Source organism: Thamnophis elegans, chromosome 11 (assembly GCF_009769535.1).
Source record: "Thamnophis elegans isolate rThaEle1 chromosome 11, rThaEle1.pri, whole genome shotgun sequence".
NCBI classification, from domain to species: Eukaryota; Metazoa; Chordata; class Lepidosauria; order Squamata; family Colubridae; genus Thamnophis; species Thamnophis elegans.
In genome coordinates this window covers 59372720-59399938 of record NC_045551.1, presented here as the reverse complement: position 1 = coordinate 59399938, position 27219 = coordinate 59372720, and the positions used below count along the sequence as shown (strand labels likewise).

Here is a 27219-nt window from a genome sequence, read left to right as displayed (position 1 = left end):
AGAGGTGGAAGGCATTTTCTTCAGCTTCAGACTGGATATTATACCTTTCAAATATTTTTCAAACTGTGTGAAGGGTGTATCTCCGTATCTTAATTCACCGTATATGCAGACTCTGAAACCAGGAAATTGTGGCGAGAGGAGGTCATTAGCTTAGGCCATTGACTCTTTGAAGTGTGGTTATTGAAATAAATATGTACCGATAATTATTATTTTACCCATTGTAACCTCACTGTATGGCATGCATTACAGTAGAATATTTTCAAATGCTTCAAAGAAAGATCAGAGTCTATCTATCTCTTTACACCAAATTATTAAAACCATGAGACATAAAAAATGACACCAATTCACATTGATCATGTATTTCAAATTTAAATAATTCACTCGGTAATCATTTTGCTAAGTCTTTAACCAAATTCAACCACTTGCAGACACAAATGTAATTATCCTGTCTTATTTAACTTCCCTCCCAGACAGAGATGGTCCTGGAAATATCAAACCATCGAAAAATGATAGCTACACTCTTAGCACATTCTACAGTTTAGTAACAGATAATTATCCTGTTAAGAAAATATCCTGTATTATTTTATTCACTGTGATGCAGTTTAGAAAGGCAGAATATTAATTCAAGAGCAAAATGTAATTTAATCTTTTCGAGTAAAAAGAATAAAATGAGAACAAATATATAATAATACATCACCCTTATTTTCATTGTATAATATTTTTAAAGATTTATTTTTTTACTTCTCTCTATCAAAGACTTGCTTCTTGATTAAAGAACAGGGACTGTTAATAGGCTTAAAAACCCATAGTGCTATTAGCAGATAGTTTTGATTTAAAAACTTGAATGATGATCTGTCCCTAATTTGATCCTTTAGGACTGTGATGGCGAACCTATGGCATGTGTGCACAAAGTGGCATGCGCCTGGCATGCGTCGCGTCACCCATTCCTCTTCCAGGTTTCTGGCGCGCATGCACACATGATGATCAGCTGGTCTTTGTGAATGCAGCAGTGTCAGGAACTGGAAAAGTTGGTCTTCCATTTTTTGGCATAAGCATTCTGATAATTGCGTGCGCATGCTGATCGTCACATGGGCATTAGTGCCGGTAAATGGAAGACTAGCTGGCCACTGCGCACGCCCATGCTGGAAACTGGAAATGTATTTTCCAGCACATGCCAGATCCCTCGGCAGCTCCTCTCCCGGGTTGCATCCCAGATGACTGGGAGAAGTGCAGACAAAGTGACGAAAGGGTTCGCCATCACTACTTTAGGTCTTCCAATCATCATTGCAGCTCAATCTGTCTACCTTGCTGCTCGCAGTCTTCTTCTCTTTCATTCCATCAGCACCACAACCTTCACCAGAGAGCTACTTTAGGTCCCAAGTAGGATTGATTGAACCCAGTCATTTGCATCTCAAGAAGAAACTCTGGGCTAAATGGTTATCTTCCAAAAGACAACTGGACTTTGTTTTTTTTTTGTTTTTCTTGAAGATGTTTCACTTCTCATCCAAGGAGGTTCTTTTTGAATATTCGAATGTGGATTGTTTGAGTGCTGATTGAATGTTGGAGGATGGGAAGATTTATCTTCTTTGCAGTCATCCTAAGCACTCTTTCTGAGAGTCATTGATGCAGGGGTGGGTTTCAACCGGTTCGCGGCGGTCCCCGTGAACCGGTTGGTTGGCGAACCCGGAAGTAAGTAACTTCTGGGAACGGCGAAGGGCCCGCCCGCCCGCCCACACTCCTTACCCAGTTTTGACGAGTTCTGCACTTCCACGCATGCGCAGGATGCATACAGCGCCTGCGCGATCCTCCAGGAGCAGCTGGAGCATCGCACAGACGCTAGTATGCATTCGTGCACTGCGTGCATGCACGAATCCGCCGCCAGCCCCGTTCCAACTGAACCGGTTGGAACAGGGCGAGAAACCCACCCCTGCATTAATGCCACGTTTTATCTGTGCCTTCAAGGTCACCTGAATAGTGCAAATGGGTGTGGAATCTTCTTGGAACTGCTGAAAGGACTGTGTTGTAAACCGGAGATAGGTGGTGAATATAACTCTTTCCATCCTCCACTAATCCAGTTGCCTTTTGAAAAAGCACCTTTGGGACAACCATGTCCTGGATGACTGAGAATCTCCATAGACCTATGGACTAATTTGTTTGGTGATCCATTGTTTTTGTTTTCTTGGCTGTCCACTCGGGATTTTTCTCCAACACCAGGTTTCAAAAGCATCAGTTGTGTTCCTATCGCAGAATCCCAAATTTGGACAGATTTGACAGTTCCTGCAGAATCCACTATCTGTTTTTGCACCATGCCTCCATTTTAAAAACTTCAAAGGCGAAGAATTCATAACTTCATGCATTCTTTCCTCATCCTTTGGCCTTCTTCTATGTTTAAATGACAGTCAGAATTGTTAACATTGGATGGGTTTTTGTTTCTATCTTACTTATATTTTTGGTGTTTTGGGGATCAGTTTATGCCATTAACTGAGATGGGATGGATTTGCATCATTGATCATTCCCTTAAAACCAAACTAATCACTTTTATGCATATGTAGTTAAAATGACTTCCAGAATTACTTTCAAGCAAGTGAATATAAGATTGTATATTCTTCATGTAGAATACATGTTCTATCTTACCTATTTATTCTATGGTCCTACATTTTTTTATGAAATGCAGAAGATTCTCCCAGAAACCAATATAATTGGTGGAACTTTGTAGGTTTAACAAGTTTAACAAACATGGACCATGGATCTCCTCAAGGCCTTTGCTTTATGTTTTTGAACTTGGTTTGCCCACCAGTAATATCTAATTTTAAGGAAGTTCTTTAAATTCCTTCCAGGATTTTGCTGCCATATTGTTATTTCTTATTTTAAAACTCTGTTCTGTTTTTTTTTTAAGTGCCAGTCAATTTTTCTTTTAAGAAGTTGGACACGAATTGTCCCAAGAGGACACAGCCATGACAGATTTACTGTGAAACTGCTGCTTTTTTGGTTTTTTCCAAGACAGCATATTATTTTTAAAAAATGCTTTCAGAATTTTTAAATTCACAATAATGCCAGTCTCTCGTGAGACCCTCTATTCCAGACGAGTTTAAAGATCCATACAAGCCAATCTTTGCACAATGATTAGACATGCATTAGAAATGCAAATTACCTTTACTATCCTAATTGATCCAGTCTTACCTTAACCAATATTCTGATTTAGTTTGCTAGCTGTAAAATAAATCCAGTGTAATTATTCTTAAACCTTGCCTGAATCTATTTTAATTAAAATCTGGCACTTTTCCACTGAAAGCTTTAAGCGGTTTTATCTTGGATAAGGTTTTAAAATGTAACACTTTACATATGTAATCTCACATAAAAGTAAATCTGTTAAAATTAGAACAATAATTTATCTGGCTTAGCTGTAGGGTTTTCACTTCCACTGATCTATTTTGCATTCTGGTTCCCTGCTTGTAAACAAAATATATCAAGGGAAGCCACTCCAAGTCACAAAGCAGGAGTCATCAGAAAAGAAAGGAGAGAAATTAATTCCACTTTGTTCGTCAACAACCGAGGTTGGGAGGGTAATGAACTGTTTAGGGCTGGGCTGTATGGAGCACTTTATCCAAACTAGAGCACTGTGCCCTGGTTAGGACAAAGTACATCTACTATGTGTAAAGGTAAAGGCATCTTCTGTCCAGCTGTTGTGGTCTGTCAGCTGCCAGCAGAGCTAGCTGCAGAGTCAGATGAAGAGGAAGGGGGGGCAGAGGTGGGTTCCTACCAGTTCGCACCTATTCGGTAAAACCGGTTCGTCAAATCTACCAAACCAGTTAGAAGAGGTTCCACCAGTGGACCCAGAAAGCAGGCCACACCTACAGAAGAGGTTCCAACAATTTTTGAAACCCACCACTGGTCCTTGGATATGATTATTCTACACTATCATGCTCATATTTATAAAACTAAGTGCCTCTGTGAAAGGTAAGGATGACTACTGCGTTTGTGGTGCAATCAGAACATTGCGTGTGTTGAAGTTGTTTTAACACAAACCAAAGATGCCTTTTAAAAAACAAGTTTACATCATATTCTTATGCATGCCAGTGCTGTGTGTGAGGTAATTTAAGGTGGTTCTGACAAGTGTCGTCGGCATCTTCATATCCGGTCACATGGGTGGCAAGCCACTCCCATCCGGTCACATGGGCGGCAAGCCACTCCCACAAAAGAGGCCACACCCACAGAGTAGGTTCGAACAATTTTTGAAATCCACAATTGGGGGGGGGGGTCCTGGACCAGCTTTGGAGCCTTTGGGAGGCTCTGATAGGGAAACAGCCGGGGCCTTCCATCCTCCCGCAGGTGGAGAGGCAGCTGTCTTCGAGGCCTGCGCTCAGTGAGGGGGAGGAACAGATGGGGCACATCCCAGTTGCATATACAGTATGCATGGTGAGGAGAGGAAAGGAGAGGAAAAGAAAAGACAGCAGAGCAGAGGATGGCTGGAGAGCAGAGAATTGGAGAAGAGGGGAGGAGAGAGGAGAGGAGAACAAAGGAAAGCAGTAAGCCGGCTCTCAGGGAGAGGCAGATGCAGACAATAGCCAGCTCCTCCCAGGTTGGGAAATAAATAGGATGGGTTTAGGAGTGGCCAGTTGTCATAGACAACAGTCTTTTTTCTAGTATACAGCAATCAATTCAGATTCCTTGGCCAGAACCAAGTTTATTGGAACTAATTATGTTTGGGTTTTTTTGTTTAACTATGTGAATAAAAGACTGTTACTGCCCGATTACAAAGAGGAGTTTGTTTTATTCACCAGTAAATGTCTTAATTACTACTTGCAAAGGCTGGGTCAGAACGCCAGTCACATCCAACTCTAAGGACGGTGTTCATCTCTGTTTCTTAACCGAGTGAACCAGCATTGTCCAAAGACTCTTCCATGGTCATGTGGCCAACATGACTATGTACTGAGGTGCACAGAACACTGTTACCTTCCCACCAAAGTGGTGCCTATTTATCTATTCACATTTGCATGCTCTAGAACTGCTAGGTGGGCAGGATCTGGGACAAGGAACAGGAACTCGCTCCATTGTGCTGTGCTTTGGATCACGAACCTGGCTGTTGGGTTTCCAGCGGAGGAGCTCGGCATCTTTTACCGCTGAGCCATCCCTCAGAATTTTTTGCACGCCAACCCGGCAGTAATGCCATCAGCAACCCTTAGATATTGTTATCCCATAGGTGCTTTTTCAAAAGGCAACTGGATACTCTGGTTTTTCTTTGAAGATGTTTCATTTCTCATCCAAGAGGCTTCTTCAGCTCTGACTGGATGGTGGGGAATGGAAGGATTTACACTCCTTGCGGACAGCTGGTCATTTGCATTCCTTCAACAGCTCCAAGAAAGCTCCATACCCATTTGCACCACTCAGGTGACCCTGATGACAGATAACAGCAATAGCAGTTAGACTTATATACCGCTTCATAGGGCTTCAGCCCTAAGCGGTTTACAGAGTCAGCATATCGCCCCCAACAACAATCCGGGTCCTCATTTTACCCACCTCAGAAGGATGGAAGGCTGAGTCAACCCTGAGCCGGTGAGATTTGAACCGCCGAACTGCAGATAGCAGTCAGCTGAAGTGGCCTGCAGTACTGCACTCTACCCACTGCACCACCTCAGATAAACCTCCAGGTGCTTCAACAACCCTCTAAAGGGATGCAATTGACCAGCTGTCTGCAAGGAGTATAATTTCTTCCATTCCCCACTATCCAGTCAGAGCTGAAGAAGCTTCTTGGGTGAGAAGGGAAAGATCTTCAAAGAAAAAAACAGAAAGTCCAGTTGCCTCTTGAAAAAAGGATCTTTGGGAGAGCCATGATCTGCATGACTGATAATCTCCATAAACAGACATGTTCTTTTTTTTAATTAGGGAGGGAGGTTTTCTAATGCTTATTTATTTTCTTATAGGCATATTGATGATATGCTAAGGATATTAATCAATGAGCTTGTTAATTTACCAGGTAAGTTTATCATTATGCAGGCTAATATTTTTACTTTCTTGTTTGTATGTTTAATCATATTTTGAAGAGAAAAATCTATGGAAAAGATTCACAGGAAAGGAAAATAAAATTTTATTTATTTTCTACATTATGCCAACCCATCTCTTTTGGTGGTGGGGATGAGATGCCCAAATTTTTTTCAATTGATAGTCCTCCAAATCAGAAGCAGATCATGATGTTCTAGATATTTCCCTGCTCCAAAGGAGAACTAAATGTTTCTTCACAAAATGTTTCTTTTCTTAACTTTCAACCAACTTATATATTTCTAATAGTAATACATATTAATATGTAATATATAGTAATATATATTAAAATAAAGTTGCAAACTGCCATTATTCAATTACTCCATGTTTTCTCTTATTATTGCTCTTATTTTATTATATAAAAGTATATACACTAATAACCCCCTTTTCTCTTGTTTCTATCTCTTATTCTAACTTTTAACATGTCTTTCTTTCTATCCCACCTAACTTCTAATCATGTTACCAACCTACAAACAAAAAGGGAAGGAAAGAGAGAGGAAAATAGAAGCAAATCTAAACAACATTAAAAACGAAAAAGCATCTATCCATCATCTCTTGCCCACTTCAATACTTTAATTGCTATTTTTTTCTTTTTGACTTGTCTCCCATATTCCTTTGTAAGATCTTTATCTCTTTCTACATCTGCTTCTTGGCTGTTCAATCTGAGTATTTTTTCCCACTGCTACCCTCCTCCATTGTCTAGTTTCCAGGATTTCTGCCCATGCTCCTATCTCCCTTTCAAAGGTATCTTCCTGTATCTCCAATTCTCTTTTTGACTATCTTAATATATTTTCCCCTGGTTTAATTCATCAGTCACTGTTATTTTCTTTGTTGTCTCCTCCTTATCTTCTTCTTTTATTCTCTGGTTTTTATCAGTCTTTTCCTACTTTTAGCTCCTCCCTTTCCTGGGCATCTTGGTCTTGGCCACAAAATGTTTCTTGTTCATAGATTTAACTTCCAAAAACCTGCAGGTCCATCTTCAGGACAGCTGGATTGTGTGCTGGAAAAGACGCAACCCACTCTTAAGGAACATTTTTGTTCCTTAAGCTCTATGAATATTTCGTGTTCCAGAATTTTGTACATACATAAAATGTAAATTTAAAAGTTGAGAAAGATATTGACTTTGAAACCCAAACATGGAGAGTGTGTGTAAGAGAGGGAGACCTATCCAGAGGCAACTAAACATTTACCTGTGGTGGAAGAAGTGGTAGTCGAATGTAGGCAAGTAACATACTCAAATCATTGCATCTCCTTTGAAGGTCATATTTGACCCACTTCATTAAGGCATGGAAAATGGTTTCTTCATCAGGAACATTCACATCATCACTGGCAAGAAGTTTGTGCAGTTCCTCAGCTGGCAGCAGCAAAAATTCTTGATTTCTAATCACCTCCATGATGTTCTCCTACGCAAAACAAAAACAACAACAACAAGTCATTTAGGTTGCTTTCCAGTGTAAAAAGCAAAGTGTCAAATGGCCAAATCTAGAAAAAAATACAGTGTATTACACTACACAGAAGCTTGGAAAATCCACCTGTTCTCAACAGAGATAAGAATGGCATCAGAATCCTCTTTAGGTGTCTGCCTGAATGTATAAGAGTTTGAATAGAGGACCCATCACTGTCTCACCTGAAGTCTTTCATCTTTTTGATTAATAAGATCTAAGTGTGTGCTCTTCTTGTGTTCAATTGGAAGTGAAGGATCAGATGATGGAATATATGCACAGATGAGGGCCTGCGGATCAGAGGAAAGAGCCGAGGTGGCACAGTGGTTAGGGTGCAGTACTGCAGGCCACTTCAGCTGACTGTTATCTGCAGTTCAGCGGTTCTAATCTCACCGGCTCAAGGTTGACTCAGCCTTCCATCCTTCTGAGGTGGGTGAAATGAGGACCCAGACTGTGGGGGCAATATGCTGACTCTGTAAACCACTTAGAGAGGGCTGAAAGCCCTATGAAGTGATATATAAGTCTAACTGCTATTGCTATTGCTATAAAGTTCACATCTGGAGATAGGACCCAGGTATGGACGGAAAGGACATGGGAGTGAGGAATATGAATGCTGATAAAACATTTTCTCTTGCCTTCGTTTCTTTGCCTTGACAATTAAGAGATTTGCTCCTTCCTGTCTCTCTCACTGCAGAGGGAGGCGGAGGAGTGGGGAGAGGTGTTGCTGCCATAGACAAAAGTTTTAAACTGCTTTTGCTTTTCTCTGCAAAAGGAGAGAGGTCGCGGGGTTGGTGCCTCAGATAAAAACTATTTGTTCTTTTATTCTGTTATGCAATAGGAAGGGTGGGGCTGCACATTAACAGCGAGACAGAAGTTAGCACCTTAAAACCACTAGCCAGGATATTAGAAACAGGAATAGCTCACTTATAAGGAAAAAAAAACTCAAACCCACATAGCTGGCACACTTTGCAAGATACCTGTGACCTGGGATGAAAAACCGGTGACGTGACATTTAGCTATTTAACATAACAAGTGTAAGGGTTTAGGGGGCCCTGAAATCCAAATAACCAATCAATATTATCTGCTATGCACGCATTATTAAGGGAAGGGCAAAGGGTTGAATGCAACCATCCCTTGACTGTAAAAACTACCGTAAGATTCTAATCTTGGCCCTTGGTTAGCTTTTCAAACCAGGGTCCTTATATCTTGGTGCCAAAATAAAAATATAATTCTGTGTCACATCTTGTGTCTGATGACTTATTGGCTTCGACATCGAGCAAGAGCCCAGATTGTGGACAACAGAGGCATTATAGTTCTCAACCTCATATGGAACTCAGTTCTCTAATAGTTCCAGATCATAGGAGATAGGTTCACGAAGTTCAAGTCAAATCTTCTTAAGGCTGAATGTATGAAGAACAAAGGTGAGGCCCTTTTGTGAGAAAATCTGTCTATTTAGTTGCCAGGAATCAATGTCACCTTGATGGTACATAATCAGCCAATGAATTTCTTATCTATCATGGTATATAGGCCTTCCCTTTCTATCAGTAAGATAGAAATACTACTTCCATTGGTTATGCTATTGATTTTGTTATGCTATCTACCCATATATAGAAAGAGCTTCAATATACACCATATAAAAATGTACTACTTGAGGAAGGAAAAAAAAACAGTTTAGATGACATTCTTCTTTCTTTTCTTTAATTCTTTTATTTGCCCTCCAATCTGGGTATAGCTTCTCAGGAAGTTATATCAAAGTCAACAAGGCAGAGTAAACAATATTATGCATTTTTCTAACAACCCGAAAGGGAGAATAGTCCCTGCTCAGCTTGAAAATGTACATTAAACTACTGTATTATTTAAAATGCCAATTAAATAGACAGAGTGCTGACTCAGCATTAAGGGGCTGGATAAGGTCATTTTTGTATATGATTAAGAAAAAGAAAGCCTGTTGCGCATATATGAAAAGGTGTGCGCCGTTTATTGTGCAATTTCTGAGTTAGATGAAGCAGTGGTGATTACTCCCTGTCACGATGCTGTTAAGCACATATACTGTGACACAATTATAGACAGAATAATATCTTTTTAAAGGACAGTTAAATGAGATGTGTATGATTTGTTTGTTTGCTGGTTTCAAATAGCCAACCTTGTAGAAAGTACCAAGATATAATTAAAGAAGACGAATTAGGGTCAACATATTTGGGCTAAAATCTGGGTGACCTCTGGATGATCTGTGTCTCTTTGTTGTAATCTAGGGATGAGCGGCATGGTGGCCTAGTGGTGAAGACTCTCGCCTCCCACTTGAAAGGCTGAGAGTTCAATCCTACGTAGCAACAGATATTTCTCTCCTAGTATGTTCAAAGAAAAAATATTTGCTGTGAACTCTGTGTTGCATCAGGAACGGCATCCGGCTAGTAAATGCTCAGATCCATCCAGTCACTTCAACTCTACCCTGAATTAACAGATTACAGGGTGGTAAAAAGAGTTTGTTGTCATCTAGTGGTTATCTGGAGTACTGCAGTCCAGATTTAGTAAGATTAGATGAATGGACATGAACCATCTCGTTCTTGCCCGATAGATGGACTATCAAAAAACACAGGCTGGAGTCTGAGAAAATAATAATAGCCATAGCAAAGCAAGGTTCCTCTTTATTAAGCTTTCTATCATTAAATGCTTGGCACAGGAAAAAAAAAAAGAATTGGATTTTGTGAACTATCAGCAGATGGCCAATAATTTCTCTGACCTAGCAGATGTACTGTTGAAATAGGCTTAAATATATTTAAAATTATCATCATATGGCACAGTTAGGAAGGCACCAAGTTAGTTGTTAATTGTTGTTAATAATGTGGGATGCAAATTTAATTTGAAAAATAAAATAACAAAGTATTTGCATTTTTATTATTACAAACAATGACACAATCTATTTTATTAAACTTCAGCCTGATTTATACTTTTTTTTTTTGCTTGTACTATTTTTACATTGATCTTGCTGGCTTTACAGCTAGAATTTTTACTTGTGTGTTATAATTTCAAGTACTGGGGGGAAATAGTATATTATTTTATTTCCCGGCTTTAGTGTGGTGTTCAACTCAAGTTGCAAAATAATTTCTCAGCCTTAGAATCAAACAATCAATATATCTTCAAACTGTCTCCAAGTTCCTGCTATGGGCCCAGTGTGGTTTTTCTTTTAAGTTTAGAAACACAGGTGTGTCTCAATAATTTCAAATGTTTGTTAAGGATAATTCCTTCTCATCCTTCTTTTCCACCAGCACCAACTCTATGGACCTTGAAGGTTAGGGTTAGGGTATATTGTTATCTCAGAAAGCTTTGATAATTATGGGACATAGAAAGACAATCCGATGTTCCAGATGTCTAAAAATATCTTTATTGGGAGCAACATTTATGACATTAGTGCTCCTAGATGAGATTATAGTCCCTACCTATACAAGGCTTCATTGCTAATTTGATTCAAGGTGCTACTTTGTAAGGGAAATTTAAGAAAATGCTGTATACAATCAAGGAGAATGTCCCAAAAGTGCTTTTTCAAGAGGCAACTGGACTTTCTTCTTTTTCCTTGAATGTGTTTCATTTCTCATCCAAGAAGCTTCTTCAGCTCTGACTGGATGGTGGGGAATGGAAGGATTTATATTCCTTGCAGACAGCTGGTCCTTTGCATTCTTTCAGAGAGTTGTTAAGACCATTTGGAGGGGTGTCTGGGTCCTTAGGTTCACTTAAGTAGTGCAAATGGGTTTGGAGCCTTCTTGGAACTATTGAAAGGACTCTGTTGTAGAATGGAGATAGATGATGTCATATCCCACCCCCTCTATTGAGAGAGAGAGCTATTCAGTTTTAACATAGATGGATTCTTTGACCCCTCTTTCATCTTTTGCCATCTATATCAAAATTGACCAGCCATCTCTCAATAGGGAGTGAGGGATATGATATCATTTGTCTCCACTCTACAACACAATCCTTTCAGCAGTTCCAAGAAGGCTTCACACTTTGCACTACTCAAATGAACCTAAGGACCCAGAGACACCTCCACGTGGCCTTGCATTCTTTTAGAGAATGCAAATGACCAGCAGCCTGCAAGGAATACAAATCCTTCTTTTCCCCATCATCCAATCAGAGCTGAAGAAGCTTCTTGGATGAGAAAGGAAACCTCTTCAAAGAAAAACAAAAGACAAGAAAGTCCAGTTGCCTCTTGAAAAAGCACCTTTGGGACAACCATGACTTGGATGACTGAGAACCTCCATAGACCAATCAAAAAGAATGTTTGTAGCTCAGGGTTGAAATGAGTTGGTCCTCGGCGCTCCCTGATTTTCGTTGTTTTCTTGCACATTGCTCAAACTAGATAGCATCATGAGAGTATGCAAAAAATGTCTGCAAGAAAAGAACCGAGTTCAGAGAGCACCAAGGACCCCTCAATCCAGGGGTGAAATTCAGCCGGTTCAGACAGGTTCTGGAGAACTGGTAGTGGGAATTTTGAGTAGTTTGGAGAACCAGCAAATACCACCTCTGGCTGGCCCCAGAATGGGATGGAAATGGAGATTTTGCCATATCCTTTCCCCAGGAGTGGGGAGGGAGTGGGGATTTTGCCATATCCTTCCCCCAGGAGTGGGGAGGGAATGGGGATTTTGCCATATCCTTCCCCCAGGAGTGGGGAGGGAATGGAGATTTTGCAGTATCCTTCCCCTGCCCTGTCCACCAACCCACACAGAAACAGTAGTAAAAAAAAATTGAATCTCACCACTGCCTCAATCCTATATACAGACCAGATTGCCCCAAAAGAAGTTGGTCACCAAATTCACAGCTCTCTTTCCTCTCTTCTGTCATTTTTGTAAGGACATTTAAAATGTCCCATTCAATCATTTAAAATGTCCCAATCAAGTTCTGTTGCCACCTGATATATTTTATCTCACTATTGACTGTCTCATCAAAATAATGCAGTCTCTTTAAAAGTTCATTTCTGAATTATTTTGCTTAGTTTGAAATTCAAGGGTCTACCCTTTGTATCACGGCATCTTTTGTCCATCATTGTGCCTAATTGCAGGCAATTATTCCAGCATCTTAATGCAGCATAGATCCAATGCCTCTATTTCAAAACTCAGCTTGCAAACTAAACCAATCTTAACGTCCCACTCTGAATAAAATTAGAGCTGATTTGTATAGGCCTATAAACTGCACTCCCAGGGTGTAATAACAACTCTGTTTAGGAGCTCATGCAATGCACTAGTAATTTTGACATTTTAATTAGACATAAATTAGGAGGGCTAAACAAAGATTTGAGAGCCTTTTCTGTAAATATTACAACAAATTCTGATACGGTTGATGTTAGAATTCAAGAATGACACCAAAAACACTTTTGTCCATAGGATGATCCTGAGTCCAGAGGTGGTATTCAGCCGGTTCGTACCGATTGGTCTGAACCAGTATCATGGGTGGGCTTGCCCACCTGCCCCAGCTCTATGCTGTCCTATTTAGGCATGTTTTCAAGCCACACACATGTGTGCAAGCCGCACACATAATCAAAGCACATCAGTGGCAGGATTCAAATCATTTAACAACCGGTTCTCTGCCTTAATGACCAGCTGGGTAGGTGGGGCTCGGTGGTCATGTGACTGGGTGGGCATGGCCAACTCAACGTCACTCAGGTCGATGGGCACTTCGCCTTAGCTGTTACAATGTAATAAGGGTTAACTGGAGAGGCAATTTCTGTAAGCAGGGCAATAAAGATTAGGCTAGAAACAACACCAGAATGTTTCCTTCCTGCCTTCCTTACTGGATTAGCCCTGTAAAGTAGGGGGGGGGAAAAAACAAAATGAGATTTCTTCCAACTATCAGTTCTCCGAACTGCTTAGAAAGTTAGCAACCGGTTCTCCCAAATAGGTGCAGACTGGATGAATCCCGCCACTGAAGCACATGTACGGAAAGCTGAGCACATACATGGATGGGATGCATGCTAGCAAAGCAAGCACCCATGCCCACATTTGCGAACTGATCCTGACACTTAAAAGGGAGAAAATAATGTGTTTTTTTTTCCAGTTCCCACACCAATTTGACATCGGAAACTGAGTGATTCTTTTGAAAATTTGTAGAGATGAAGAAATAGGGAAAAGAGCCCTCTTGTTCCATTGTTAGAATCAGCCACTGCTAGCTACGTTCTTGAAAAAAACTGTTCTCTGCCCAGAGACAAACAACAGAACCAACAGATATCAAAAAGCAATATAAAATCTTTCCACATGCAATATTTAGTACAGCAAGTTTCCATTTTGCTCAAAAGGGAACAGAATGTAACTTTTGTACTTTAGATTTAAAACCGTTATTTCTGCTGAAGGTTGCTAAGCACGTAAGTACACACTACATGGTTCCATGGTGGAGAAATAAAAATAAAACCAGAGAGAGGAGAAATTGTTTTTTGTTATTAACTGTAAAATGGAAAAAAAAATATTGGATATTTCATAAGCAACAAAGTATTCATCTGGTGTAGAGGATATGCTTAAGACTGTATTGTCTAAATAAATGTTTTGAAATATTTACTAACAGCAACTATGGTTTACTTTTGGACTTTATTTTGCTAGGTCCAGGAAACCAGAATCTTGATACGTGTATCTGAATTTTCTCTAGACAACATAGCTTGCTAACTTAATATTTACTCTCTCACTCTCTGCCGCTGTCTCTCTCCCTTATTTCTCTCTTTCTCCCTCTCTCCCCCACTTTCTTTCTCTCTTTCCTCTCTCTCTCTCCCTCTCTCCTCTCTTGTTCTCTCCTCTCTCTGACTCTACCTGTCATCTCTCTTCTCTCTCTCATCTATCCATTCCATAATTTATAAAATGCATATGCCCAAGGATAAGACAATATGTCAGCTATGCTTTTTCAACGCGCCACAAGGAGTAGAAACATTTGCATACTTCATAATTCATTTCAATTAACCTTGGATTCTTGGGAAATTTTCTATCTAGGCGCCCATTAGGAGAGTACCTGCTTAAGCATGATGCTCTGAACAAATGCATCATGCGTCCTTTGCACAGCATGTATAGGAACACAGACCATATCTGCATGCTGGGATGTGATTTACTGGCACTTATAAGCAGTTTAGTGCATAACCAGTGGCTGAAGGCTTTTATCGTTTTCAGCATATTGAAATTTGGAAAGGAAATTAATGAAAAAGAAAATAAGCTTTCAAATTTACTGGTTCTTGTAGTGTAAAAGAGAGTTCAGGATGTCCACACTCATGGTGTTTCCAGTTCTGGTAGATTTATTCCAACTCAAACTAAAATTTTATTTTGGATTTAATAACCGCACAGTAATGTGCATTATACAGGGAAGTTATCCTGCATTTTTTATACCAGTTGTCAGGCCTACATCAGGGGTGGGTTTCTCGCCCCGTTCCAACCGGTTCGGTTGGAACGGGGCCGGCGGCATCCTCGTGCATGCGTGCGGTGCATGCATGTGTACTAGCGTCTGCGCGATGCTCCAGCTGCTCCTGGAGGAGCACGCAGGCGCTGTATGCGTCCTGCGCATGCGTGGAAGCGCAGAACTCATCAAAACCGGGTAAGTACCGCGGGCGGGCGGGCGCGCCCTTCGCCGTTCCCGGAAGTTACTTACTTCTGGGTTCGCCGACCAACCGGTTCGCAGGGACCGCCGCGAACCGGTTGAAACCCACCCCTGGCCTACATCCATCTTTTCTTTTGGGTCTTTGTCCTGCCACACTTTCTATTATTCTGCTAGGGAGGATTGTAAGGAGTCACATACTATGTAGCCATAACAAAATTCTTTCTAGAAAGCCAAGGTCATCCTTTGTCTCTGCACCTGAACGGAATTAGATGGGTGGAACTGCCAACATGGCAGTGGGAGATTGGACCTTGCAATGAACTTGTGGGTGTGGGTGCTTTCAGATTCGGGTTTTCCCTGATGTGCCAACATGGCTCTCTAAATAAATTGGAACTTTGAGCAATACCTTGCCTTGGACGTTGATTTAATTTTGGATGCTATTTGGAACACTGACACCAGTTCCCCCAAATGTGATGGAAGAGGATGTGCTTCCGAAATGCTTTTGAAATAGATGATAAGGTCAGATCTATGATGATGTACATTATACATGTTCCTTGAGCATTATAATGTAATTTCAAGGTTATGCATGTCCCAGCTACTTCTCTATCCTGGAATTCATCCCATTGAGCATTTCTCGAAATCAGATTAGTGTCAAATTGAAACGGAGATAAATTCTTCAATTTCTTTTGGAGAATATCTCCTTTTCACCCACTTTCTCTGTTCATAGGTTCTTTGGTTCCTAGCTCTAATTATGTATTGATCAATGTATGTAGGCTTCAGTAAGATTTTAGTTCTAATTCAGTGGTGGTATTCACTTACCTTCCCTACCAGTTTGCAAATGTGAGTGTGCATGCACACACTCCCTTTGCTCGCATGTGCCTTGTCTGCACATGCACAGTGCTCGTGCATTATGTCGGGGTGGGTGGGTGGAGCCTCCCACGGCTGCCACTACCGGTTCGCCCAAACCAGAGAGAACCGGCTGAATACCACTTCTGTTCTGATTCTGAAATATCTATGAACGGGAATGGATAGGGAATCACATCAAAGAGTTAGATCTAGAAGCATTTCCTTGATCCCTGGATCCTCATTTAACACATAACCACAGACCTGTGGTTATAGTGTCTGCAACAATTTTCCAAAAGACCCCTATTTTTAGAAATGGACTGTTTCAGGGGTGCATAGCTTTTGTTTTTCCACCATCAAGAATGTAGGCAGCGGAGAGAGGATGGGAGGCAGGGTGAGAAGGAAGGGAGGGAGTGTACTGGGAGAGAGGAGTGAAATAATAAGAAAGGTTATGGATTGTGCTGAAATGGACAAACTAACTAAAGAAATCCAGGGAGAAGAAGAATCAGAATTCTACCAGATACGGGATAAATGGTATAGGTGGATGGAGGAAAGAAACAAGAATCAATGAAGGAATATAACAAAACTCAAAAAATAATAGTTATGAGCAAAATAAGAGGGTTAAGAATGGTGAAATCCAAATGAAATACAATAGAAGGGGAAATAATATAAGGTGAGCGGTATCGATGGATGATTGCTATTATAAAGAACAGGAAGCTCCTGTTCGTATTGTATTGTGTAAATGTGGTGTACTTCTAATTTGTGTGTGTGTGTATTTTACATGTTTGTTAATAAAAATCTTTTTTAAAAAAAGAATGTAGGCAGCATTGGGTGTGAGTGAGTTATTAGGTGTTTTCTGTAGTGGCATTTGAATGCGAGTTGTGCTCATTTTGCTACAGATCTTTGTTAACGTATATATTTTTTATAATGTTGGGGCCATGTTTTCTGCCAAAAAGAATGTGATTTGGTGATCCAAACTTCAAAGAAACTGTTCTAACATGGTATGAAGAAGCAGAGAGTGATCTAAGTGAGGTGGAATCGAACTGCGATGAAAATTTTGTAGTGGATGATGAGGAACTCGTCTCTGCCACCGATTCTGACATCAGCAGCGATGAAGCTCCCAATGAAATTGATGACCAGGTACAATCTACGTCACGCAATAATTTATATGGCAAAAGCAAATTCAAATGGTCTTCTGTACCTTTTGGAAGCAATAGATTCAGAACTGCTAGTCACAATATTGTTGTGCAATTACCTGGACTACGGACAGCATCTAGAGCGGTCATTATGACATCATGTCTCTAATAGGGTAGCCGAAATAATATGTCTGTGGTTACAGGTTAACTTTTGGTTTCAAAGCTATGGTTCACGGTGTGTCATGGCTTTAAAAGCCTTCATCGGCTACCAACTCTATTCTTCCCACCAGATATCAGCTTGATGGGACCCTAATAGGAATCTCTCCAGTCCTCGGACATGCAAATCTATGAACAGACAACAGCAGAAGGATAAGGCAACATAAGAGGAATGACTTTTTCTAGAAGAAGGCAGATCTGGAAGAGTTGATCTAAGAAGAGAAGGCAAACCAGGTCAGATCAGAAAGTCTTCCTGTTGAAGGAGCTTGATAGGGTTACTGGAAGAGCATTATTTGCCAATGTCTTTTGATGTTTTCAGCTAGGAGTGACCCTTACGGATGGACTTCTTTCTTAAACTCTATCTTGACGAGTGTTCAGATTCTTCTTGCTATAGGCAGTTTCCTGGAATGAAACTAATTCCATCATCTAGAGCAGGAATGTCAAACTCAGGGCCCATGGGGCATATGCGTCACCTGCTGGCCACGCCCATCCCTGGTTTAGCTAAGGGGAAAAAGTCATGTGACAAGAACATGATGCCATGAGTTTGACACTCCTAATCTAGAGATAGATCAGGCATGTAATCACTGAAAAAAGCTAAGTGCAGTTGTTCGTGAAGTATAGACAAAAAATGTGATAAAAGTGCTCCTGAATTCAGGCCAGCTGCTCTCTCGGTTTTACAAATATCACCATTATTCCGGGGAGAAAATAGGTATTTCTGTTCTTCTGCCACCATTTCCAGTTCAAATTGATAGTGTTTTACAAATCTTAAGTTAAGACAACTTAACAGAATAATGCAGTGGTTAAATGCAGCACTGCAGGCTACTGCTAGATCAGCAGTTCAGCGGTTCAAATCTCACCGGCTCAGGGTTGACTCAGCCTTCCATCCTTCCGAGGTGGGTAAAATGAGGACCCGGATTGTTGGGGGCAAGAGGCTGACTCTCTGTAAACCGCTTAGAGAGGGCTGAAAGCCCTATGAAGCGGTATATAAGTCTACTGCTATTGCTATTGCTATAATAGAGTTGGAAGAGACCTTCTTCTAATCTTCTAGTCCAAACTTCTGCTCAAAAAGAAGACCCTATATCCATGATGGTGAACCTATATTCACGTGTGCCACAAGGGGCACCCAGAGCCTTCTCTCCAGGCATGCCTGTTGCTCTTCCAGGTTCCAGAGCTGGTCTTCCCATGCGCATGTGCATGTGCATCAGAAACCAGAAGACCAGGTGACCGGCGCACATGCACAACCCGGGAACCAGGAACTCAGCTCCCCGGAGCACACCTGTGTGCACTGGGAAGCTGAGTTTCTGGTTTCTGGCACTCCTGCATGTGTGCACCAGGAAGGTGCTCTTCCAGTTTTTGGTGCTAATGATGCAAGAGAGGTTGCACAGGTAAACCCACCAGTGGCTGGCCAGGTTAGGTGGTCTTAATAGAATGGACCTTATAAATTCATATTAGTTTGGCTTTTCATTCTAGTGCCCTGGAGTCCCAAAGTTGACTTTTAGCTAGAGTGAACTTTCTCCCCAAACTTCCTCATAAGTATTAAAAATAGGGCTGAACAGTGTAGCAAGACCCTGTAAAGGGGGGGCACAGGAAGCCAGGCGTGGGTGAGAGATAGAACAGAGGTAAAAGCTGCTGACAGCTTAAGACGAAATAGGAACTTCTCTTTTTTGTATTTCTCCTATGTCCTTTGCTGTAACATTCCAAGTGAACTTCTGCTTTTCGAAATGTCATGCTTGTCTCGTGTATGGAAACGCCTTGAGAATGCACAGTGTGGAACACGGCATAAAAGTAGCATCCTGGGCAGAGCCCAGGCAGTTCAGATTTTGGTGTGTGAACACGCTGAACTCTATGCATCCAATAAACCTGTTTCTCTCACCTTCGTGGTCTCAAGTCCTAGTCTTTCATAAGTAGATTACAAACCTCAATCTGCTGCTACACTCCCCCTGCACACATTCCAATTTTGGCACTCGATGCCAAAATGGTTCACCAACACTGCCTTATATCATTTCAGGCAAATGTATGTCCAGTCTCTTCTTAAACATTTCTGAAGACATGAAAATCATTATCTGTGAGGGGGTGGGGGTGGGGGAAATCACAATCATATGGCACAGTGGTCAGGGTGCAGTACTGCAGGCCACTTCAGCTGACTGTTATCTGCAGTTCAGCGGTTCAAATCTCACCGGCCCAAGGTTGACTCAGCCTTCCATCCTTCCGAGGTGGGTGAAATGAGGACCCAGACTGTGGGGATGATATGCTGACTCTGTAAACCGCTTAGAGAGGGCTGAAAGCCCTATGAAGCGGTATATAAGTCTAACTGCTATTGCTATTGCTATATCCAGAAGATGGGTTCTTTAGTCCATAGATAATTGTGGGAATTTAAAAAGGAATGGATGGAAAGGCAATAAACGGATTAAACAGTAAGCATGTGCATGAAACAGAAAATGAAGATAACCTAACTTAATCTTGCTTCTGATGTTTAAACCAAAATGGTTCATGTCTTCTCTGTTCTTACAGAATAAAATTCAAAACTTTGAAAGGGTTTCAGAAACAAATAACACAAAAAGAACTTTGCTTTTGTTGCAAGAAACGTACATCTGGGTTCAGTTCCAAGTGGGGGAAAAGACACTGGATTCATGGAAGTTGCTTGGAAAGAAGATTTTAATGGTGGACACGATCACATGCCTTGAAGATCTTGGGTGAAGAAAAAAGGGCGGAGATGCTGAGAGTGTCTTGGTTTTATGCCCTCGCCGGGCTTTTGAATTTGACCTTGTAGCCTGATTGGTTGCCAGACTCCCATGGGGCCATGCAGGAGTAACTCTGTAGGTTGTTCGTGTCCCAAGCTTGGTTGACTCTTGCTGGGTGATGATATTATGAAAGGGCTTTGGGCAATTCCTACTATGGCTCTGCCTGTAGGAGGTAGATCTTAGTTATGTAGAATAGATTGGCCAAGACCTTAATGGCACATTAACAAAGGTGGGATGGGTTTCAAAAAAATTTGGAACCTCTTCTGTAGGTGTGGCCTGCTTTCCGGGTCCACTGGTGGAACCTCTTCTAACCGATTCGGTAGATTTGACGAACCGGTTCTACCGAATAGGTGTTAACTGGTAAGAACCCACCTCTGGATGGGGGTGGGGTGAGTGTCTACCTCCCTTTTAGGGGAAATATTCTGCCCTTTTAATATTTCCTAAAATACTTCCTTTTTCAAGGAGAGGGATGGATGCTAACTTTCTATACTTTCCTTTATGGTCTCAGGGCCTGAAAAAGAATTGGGGTAGTACTCTAACTAGAGTGCTATTTTTTTTGCCTAGCCTATGGAAAACTGGCCAAAATCTATTTTAAATCATTTTTAAGATACTTTGAAACCATTTTTTAAAAATCCTTATTTAATTTTGTGTTCAATCCCCTTTATCTCTTTTGCAGAAGAAGGTGGCTTAAACCCCAGATAACTAGACTAAAGTCATAGGCAGATATCAAGTAGAGTACCACTCTTTTCCTAGAAGGCAAATACTAAGAACTTAGAAAGGTGTACTTATTCCTTTTGTATCTGAATGAATTTAAATGATTAGTGATTTCTTTTTCACAATCCATACTGTCAGAAGTGCACGGGCTTCTTCCCCTTAGATAACAAAGCTATTTTTTCCCCATACAAGTGAATATGACCTATTCTTGTGAGAGAACAAGCCTGTTCTGCTATATAATGGGAGTGAATGATTAGATTTTTTTCTCTCCCCCCGCCCCACACAAAGTAATCTAAATTGAATTTTAAGGCACTTTTTGATGGGGTTGCATCTCATTTCCATCTTGAATGTAAAATCACTCAGTTTGAGCAATAGGCTGACTCTTGCTTGTGTGGTAATTTAGCCTTATTTTATAGTGTTGTGTTTTTTTTTTAAAGGAAATAAGGATGCAAATCCTTAGGGTTAAATTAGGCATTATATAGCAAGCTAATTAACCACGGGCTATTTACTTAACTACTTTTTGGACAGGATCTGAAGCATTTCACTCACCTCAGTTGTCTTCCTTACATGCCTTCCAATTGACTGCTTGCACCTCTGTGGGTCCATTAAGGTTCACGTTAAGTCCTCCCTCCCCAACCGAGCCTTGATAAAGTGGGGTCCTAATGTGCTACGGAAGGAATGTTCCGAATGGCAAAGCTTGTTACAAAACAGTTCTACCTTGAGATAAGTATTATAGCAATAGCAATAGCAGTTAGACTTATATACCGCTTCATAGGGCTTTCAGCCCTCTCTAAGCGGTTTACAGAGTCCGCATATTGCCCCCAACAACAATCCGGGTCCTCATTTTACCCACCTCGGAAGGATGGAAGGCTGAGTCAACCCTGAGCCGGTGAGATTTGAACAGCCGAACTGCAGAACTGCAGTCAGCTGAAGTAGCCTGCAGTGCTGCATTTAACCACTGCGCCACCTCGGCTCTCTAGTCACACCCACTGATTTCCAAGAAGCAAATGTCAGGTAGCCAAAATCACAGAGCAATGAGGGTACGAAAGTGCAGCTGTTGATAGCAAATACAGAGTGGAGGAAAAAACAACCTCTAAGCATCACTGGAGTCCCGAAAACATCATTTTAGCTGATGCCTTTAGCAGAAAGGAGATGCTGTGGCCCACCAGAGGCCTACGGAGCTGGCAGCAGATTTGGACAGTGAGGAGGTTGGGGAGGAACATGGGCCAGTCCTGAAGTTTGGGGAAGGCTCTGAGGAGGGCTCTGTGTTGGAGGCAGAGAGGGGGCCAGGGCCATCTGACAGTTTTCAGCTGCCTTCAGAGTCAGACATCAGTGAGGCAGACGAACGGCTGGAGCCTGTTCCCAATGTGTGCATGTGCTGAGTTGCCAGATGAAGGGAAGGAGCTAAAGAACAAGGGTCGACTTGGAAGTAAGGCCACAGATGGATGATGAATGGCCCATCCCAGAGGAAATAAAAGAGGAGCGAAAGGGGAGTGGAGTTTGCAGGAGACAATTAGTTTGCTTAATTGGTTCGTGACTCTCCGAGACTCATTGCCAAGTTTTGCAGATATCAGCCTGGCAGCTCTCCAAGTCAGATAAGGTCTGTGACTGTAAATCCTCCCTTGAAAGACTTTGCTGGATGTGAATGAGCAGAATTAACAGTAAATTAATAAATTAATAAAAGGGTTTTTTAGGAACTTACTTCAGGCTCTTAGGAAGCCTAGGTCAGAACACTTGGTGTCTCTGAGCTTGGTTATTTTCGAGCAGACAATGTATTTCATTACCCATACTGGATAACACCATCCGTTCTAATCTTGTCCAGGACTGATGATGTTACCTAGTCAGATAATGCAATGTCTTCAAGAAAACAACCAAACTGAGAGAACACCAAAGACCCCTCACTTCCACCCTGAACTACAAATATTCTCCTTTATGGGTACTGGTTTATAGTTCTTACAATGGAGATACTAAGAGGGCAGAAAGTCTTGAGTTGTCAAAATCATGGAGGGCAATGGAAGTCAAGGTTTATTGGCCATTGGTGATATAATTATGCAACATGGAATATTATGACTTGACATGTAACAAAAATCAATGCTCATGAGCATGACTGAAATATATTTGTGTGCCTGTGAAACAAAGAGAACAAAACCATTGAAATTCAATGATCTGTCAGCAGAAAACACTGTCTTCATAGCCAACCAAGAATGCTATTTTGTGCTAATAGAAACCTGGCCGAGCCAAAGTGCAGCAGCTGTGTTTAAGACACAGTCCATTACTACAGGAATAATTTCAATCTAGACCAGAACAGCCAGCTATCTCTCTAATCGTGCAGCGTTTATCAGCCAAATATTGTAATATTGCATTCAACCATACAGATCAAATTGAGTGCAACAAGCGTTGAATATGTTTTATCTGGGAAATCATTGTTTTGTACTTTCTCTCTTTTCATTTACTTTTTAGGAAATGACTTTTGATTCCTTATGCTTAAATGTTATGCAAGCATGTAAGATGTATCTGTTTCTTATACACAATCCAGAAACCCTATTAAGATAGGAAAGAAGTTGATTCCAAGTCTTAAATGGAATCCCTTGACTATACAGTGTACATTCCCGGAAATCGGAATTCCAGTTTTAGAGGCAATTCATTACATCATGTTGCATTCTGCTGTCAAGGAATATAACTAGAAGTGGTATTCCAGTTCGTCCGAACTGATAGTAGAAATTGGCGGTGGCATCTGCCCACCCACCCCAGCTCTCTGCCATCCTTTTTTTGGCATATTTTCAAGCCATGTGCATGCATGCAAGCCGTGTGCACAATCAAAAGTCCATGCACGGAAGGCTCAGCGCACGCATGGATGGGACGAGCGCTCATATTTGTGAAGTGGTAGGGAAAATAAGTGAATACCACCCCCGGATATAATCCTTCCTTTCCGATTGGATTTATTTTATTTTACAGTACATTCTACTCAAGGTACCGTCTATCTGTACGAAACAAAATACCTACAAGTAGTCCTCAACTTATGACCACAATTGATCCCAAAATGTCTGTTGCTAAGCGAGGCATTTGTTAACTGAGGTTTGCCCCATTTTATGACCTTTCTTGCCCTACTTGTTAAGTGAATCACTGCAGTGGTTAACCTTAGGGATCTAAGAGCCAAGGTGGCGCAGTGGTTAAATGCAGCACTGCAGGCTACTGCTAGATCAGCAGGTCAGCGGTTCAAATCTCACCGGCTCAGGGTTGACTCAGCCTTCCATCCTTCCGAGGTGGGTAAAATGAGGACCCAGATTGTTGGGGGCAATATGCTGACTCTCTGTAAACCGCTTAGAGAGGCCTGAAAGGCCTATGAAGCGGTATATAAGTCTACTGCTATTGCTATTGCTATATTGCTAACCCTAGTCTTGGCTTGACAATGTATATGTATAAGCATAAGCCAGGATTGTGACAAATGTATCTGTTACTTTAAATGCTAGAGAGAGGTGATTGGATGCTATTGCTTTAAGCAGCCATATAAGGAAGTAGGAACTAGTACAAAGTTCTCTCTGATGCTCCTTGATGCTCCTGATGTTTCCTGAGTTTTACTGATTCTACTGGTTCTACTGTTGTTCCTGATAGTTACTGACTGTTACTGTATGAGCTTAGTATTGGGAGAGAAGACCTTGTATTGGATGGTGGCTAGTCTGAATATTAGTTACCTGTCTTGAGAGACTGCCTGATGCCAATTACCTCCCAAAGACCCATTAGATCACACAGGGTTGGCCTCCTCCGGGTTCCGTCTACAAGCCAATGCCATCTGGCTACTACCCGGGGGAGGGCCTTCTCTGTGGCAGCTCCGGCCCTCTGGAACGAACTCCCCGCAGGGATTCGGACCCTCACCTCTCTCCAGGCCTTCCGAAAAGCCGTCAAAACCTGGCTTTGCCGGCAGGCCTGGGGTTGATGAGTTCCCCTCCCCTCTCGACTTGTGTGGTTGCGTGATTCTTGCTTATTTTAACTATCTGTATTCTGTTCTATGTTCCCTTTTACCCCTTTTGAGTTGTTCGCCGCCCTGAGTCCCTCACAGAGAAGGGCGGCATACAAATAATAAAATTCAATTCAATTCAGTCTACATGGTGAATTGTGAGTTGAGCAACTGTAACTTCAACGTATTGTAAATAGACTGTTTATATACTACAAGACTACTGATAGTCTGTTTTGGAGACTGTTTATCCTATTTTTGTTAACCAAGTAAAGCTATTCTTTGTTTTACCTTTGGTGGCTGTGAGTGACTGTTCAGCGACACATTTGTTACTAATCTTCTGCCCAACTCGAGTCTCCTAACGGGGATAGACTTAACAGTTAAGCAAGTAACTCAGTTGTTAAGTGAATCTGACTTCCCCATTGACCTTCCTTGTAAGAAGGTCGTAAAGTTGACCACATGATCCGGGGATACTGAAATTGTCATAAATTGCCGTTGCCAGGCATTTGAATTTTGACCATGTGACCATGGGATGCTGCAATGGTCATAAGTGTCAGGGGAAAAGGTCATAAGTCATATTTTCAATGCCGTTTTAACTTTGAATCATCACTGAACAAAACTGTTGTAAGTCGAGGATAGCAAGAGTATTTCTCACTATGCTGTGTGATGACTCAAATCAGAAAGTTATGGAATAAGAGAACTGATATTAAAATTAAACAGTAATGGTACCCAAAATCTAAATTTTCTCATACATTTCCTAGCTGAAATTTATTTGGCTAGAAGTCCTAATGCACATCTTTATAGGGGAATCTTAACACAAAGTGCATATTTCTATTGGAAGGCAGAAAAATAAATCTCCTATAGGATATTGAGTCGAACTCCTTCTGAAGTTTGCGATACACAACAGCTAGAATCATTTGGCAATTTATTTTTCTACCAGATGTTGTAATATTTATGCTTGATTTATGTAACAGCTGGTCCAGAAGAAACACCTGTTTCCATCTGCCTAATTGTTTTCCTTCTCAAACCAATCTGTTAACTTTTCATGTAAATGCCTGGCATAGATATGCTGCACATATTTATTTCAATAAGAGTCTCTCAATAGCCAATGGATCAATACTTATACTATGATTTCATTAAAATAGGTAAAGGTTCCCCTCGCACATAGGTGCTAGTCATTCCCAACTCTACGGGACAGTGCTCATCTCCATTTCAAAGCTGAAGGGCCAGCGCAGTCCGATGATGTGGTCATGTGGCCAGCATGACTATATACCGAAGGCGCATGGAACACTGTTACCTTCGCACCAAATGTGGTTCCTATTTTTCTACTTGCATTTTTACATATTTTCGAACTGTTAGGTTGGCAGAAGCTGGGACAAGTAATGGGAGCTTGCTATTGCTATTGCTATTGCTATTGCTATTGCTATTGCTATTGCTATTGCTATTGCTATTGCTATTGCTATTGCTATTGCTATTGCTATTGCTATTGCTATTGCTAGGGATTCGAACTGCCTTCTAACTGATCTTTCTGATTTACAAGCTCAGCATCTTAGCCACTGAGCCATCACATCCCTCTTGTTTCATAATTACACTACCTTAAAATACAATCTTAATAGCTTCACAAAAAGCATAAGGGGAAGTTTTGAAATATGATCAAAATGCATGGGCAGTAGCCAGTTTAATCCTTTGGTTCATAATATTGTTTTATCAACACTGAAAGCTCTTGATACCTTTTGTTATCTGCTTTCAAGCATTATAAGAATCAAAGTGCAGAAAAGGAAAACCAGCTGTTCATTAAAAGGTTGGGTAGTTTTTAATGCCCTGATAATATACTGCATCGTATCAGAACTTCTTTAGCTTGATATAACTGTGAACCCCTTTTGTTAAACTTCTGTGCATTCTGCATATCTTTTGGATTTCATGCTGTGACTTGCATTTCATTCAGAAGCACTGAGGGGTTTTCTGTGCTAAAGATTAGTGACCTCACTGTTATCCTGGGGACATCCAGTTGGGGATTCCTTTCATGTCAGCTGTTGTGGCCAGCAGGCAGCCAGTGGATCTGGCAGCAAAATGGACAGTGAGGAGGTTGAAGATGAACATGGGCCAGTCCTGGGGGCCGAGGAAAGCTCAGATGAGGGCTGTGACAGCAGTGAGGCAGAGGAACAGCTGGAGCCTGTTCCCAGTGTGTGCATGCTCAGAGCTGCCAGAAGACAAGAACAACAGAGAAAGCAGAGTCAACTTGGGAGTAAAGCCACACCATGGAGGTGATTGGCCCCTCCCATAGGAAACAAAAGAGGAGCGAATGGGGAGCAGGCTTTTGCAGGAAAAAATTCGCTCCTTTGGTCATTTCAAGAGTGGAAAGTTTTATTTGTGACTTTAAGAGACTTTGTGCCAAGTGTTGTCTTGCCCTGCATTTGGAAACTAGTTATCTGGCAGCTCTCCAAGTGAGATAAGGTTAGTGTTGATAAATATTCCTCTGAAAGACTGTTTGCCAAGCCTTGCTGACTATGAATGAAACAAATTCACAGTTGTGTAAATAAAAGAGGTTTTGCTGGGGCCAAGACTCTGCTTCATGCTTTTTAAGGAAG

General features: G+C 41.3%; 1 protein-coding gene across 2 annotated transcripts in view; it reads right to left on the bottom strand.

Moving 5' to 3' along the window:
• LOC116514902 (kelch-like protein 1) overlaps positions 1–27219 on the bottom strand; it is a 138060-nt gene that overhangs the window by 51414 nt on the left and 59427 nt on the right. For both annotated transcript variants that reach the window (XM_032226725.1, XM_032226726.1), the window contains one exon: positions 7227–7439. In XM_032226725.1, the coding sequence (XP_032082616.1) occupies positions 7227–7439 (213 nt within the window). The remainder of the gene's footprint in view (positions 1–7226; positions 7440–27219) is intronic.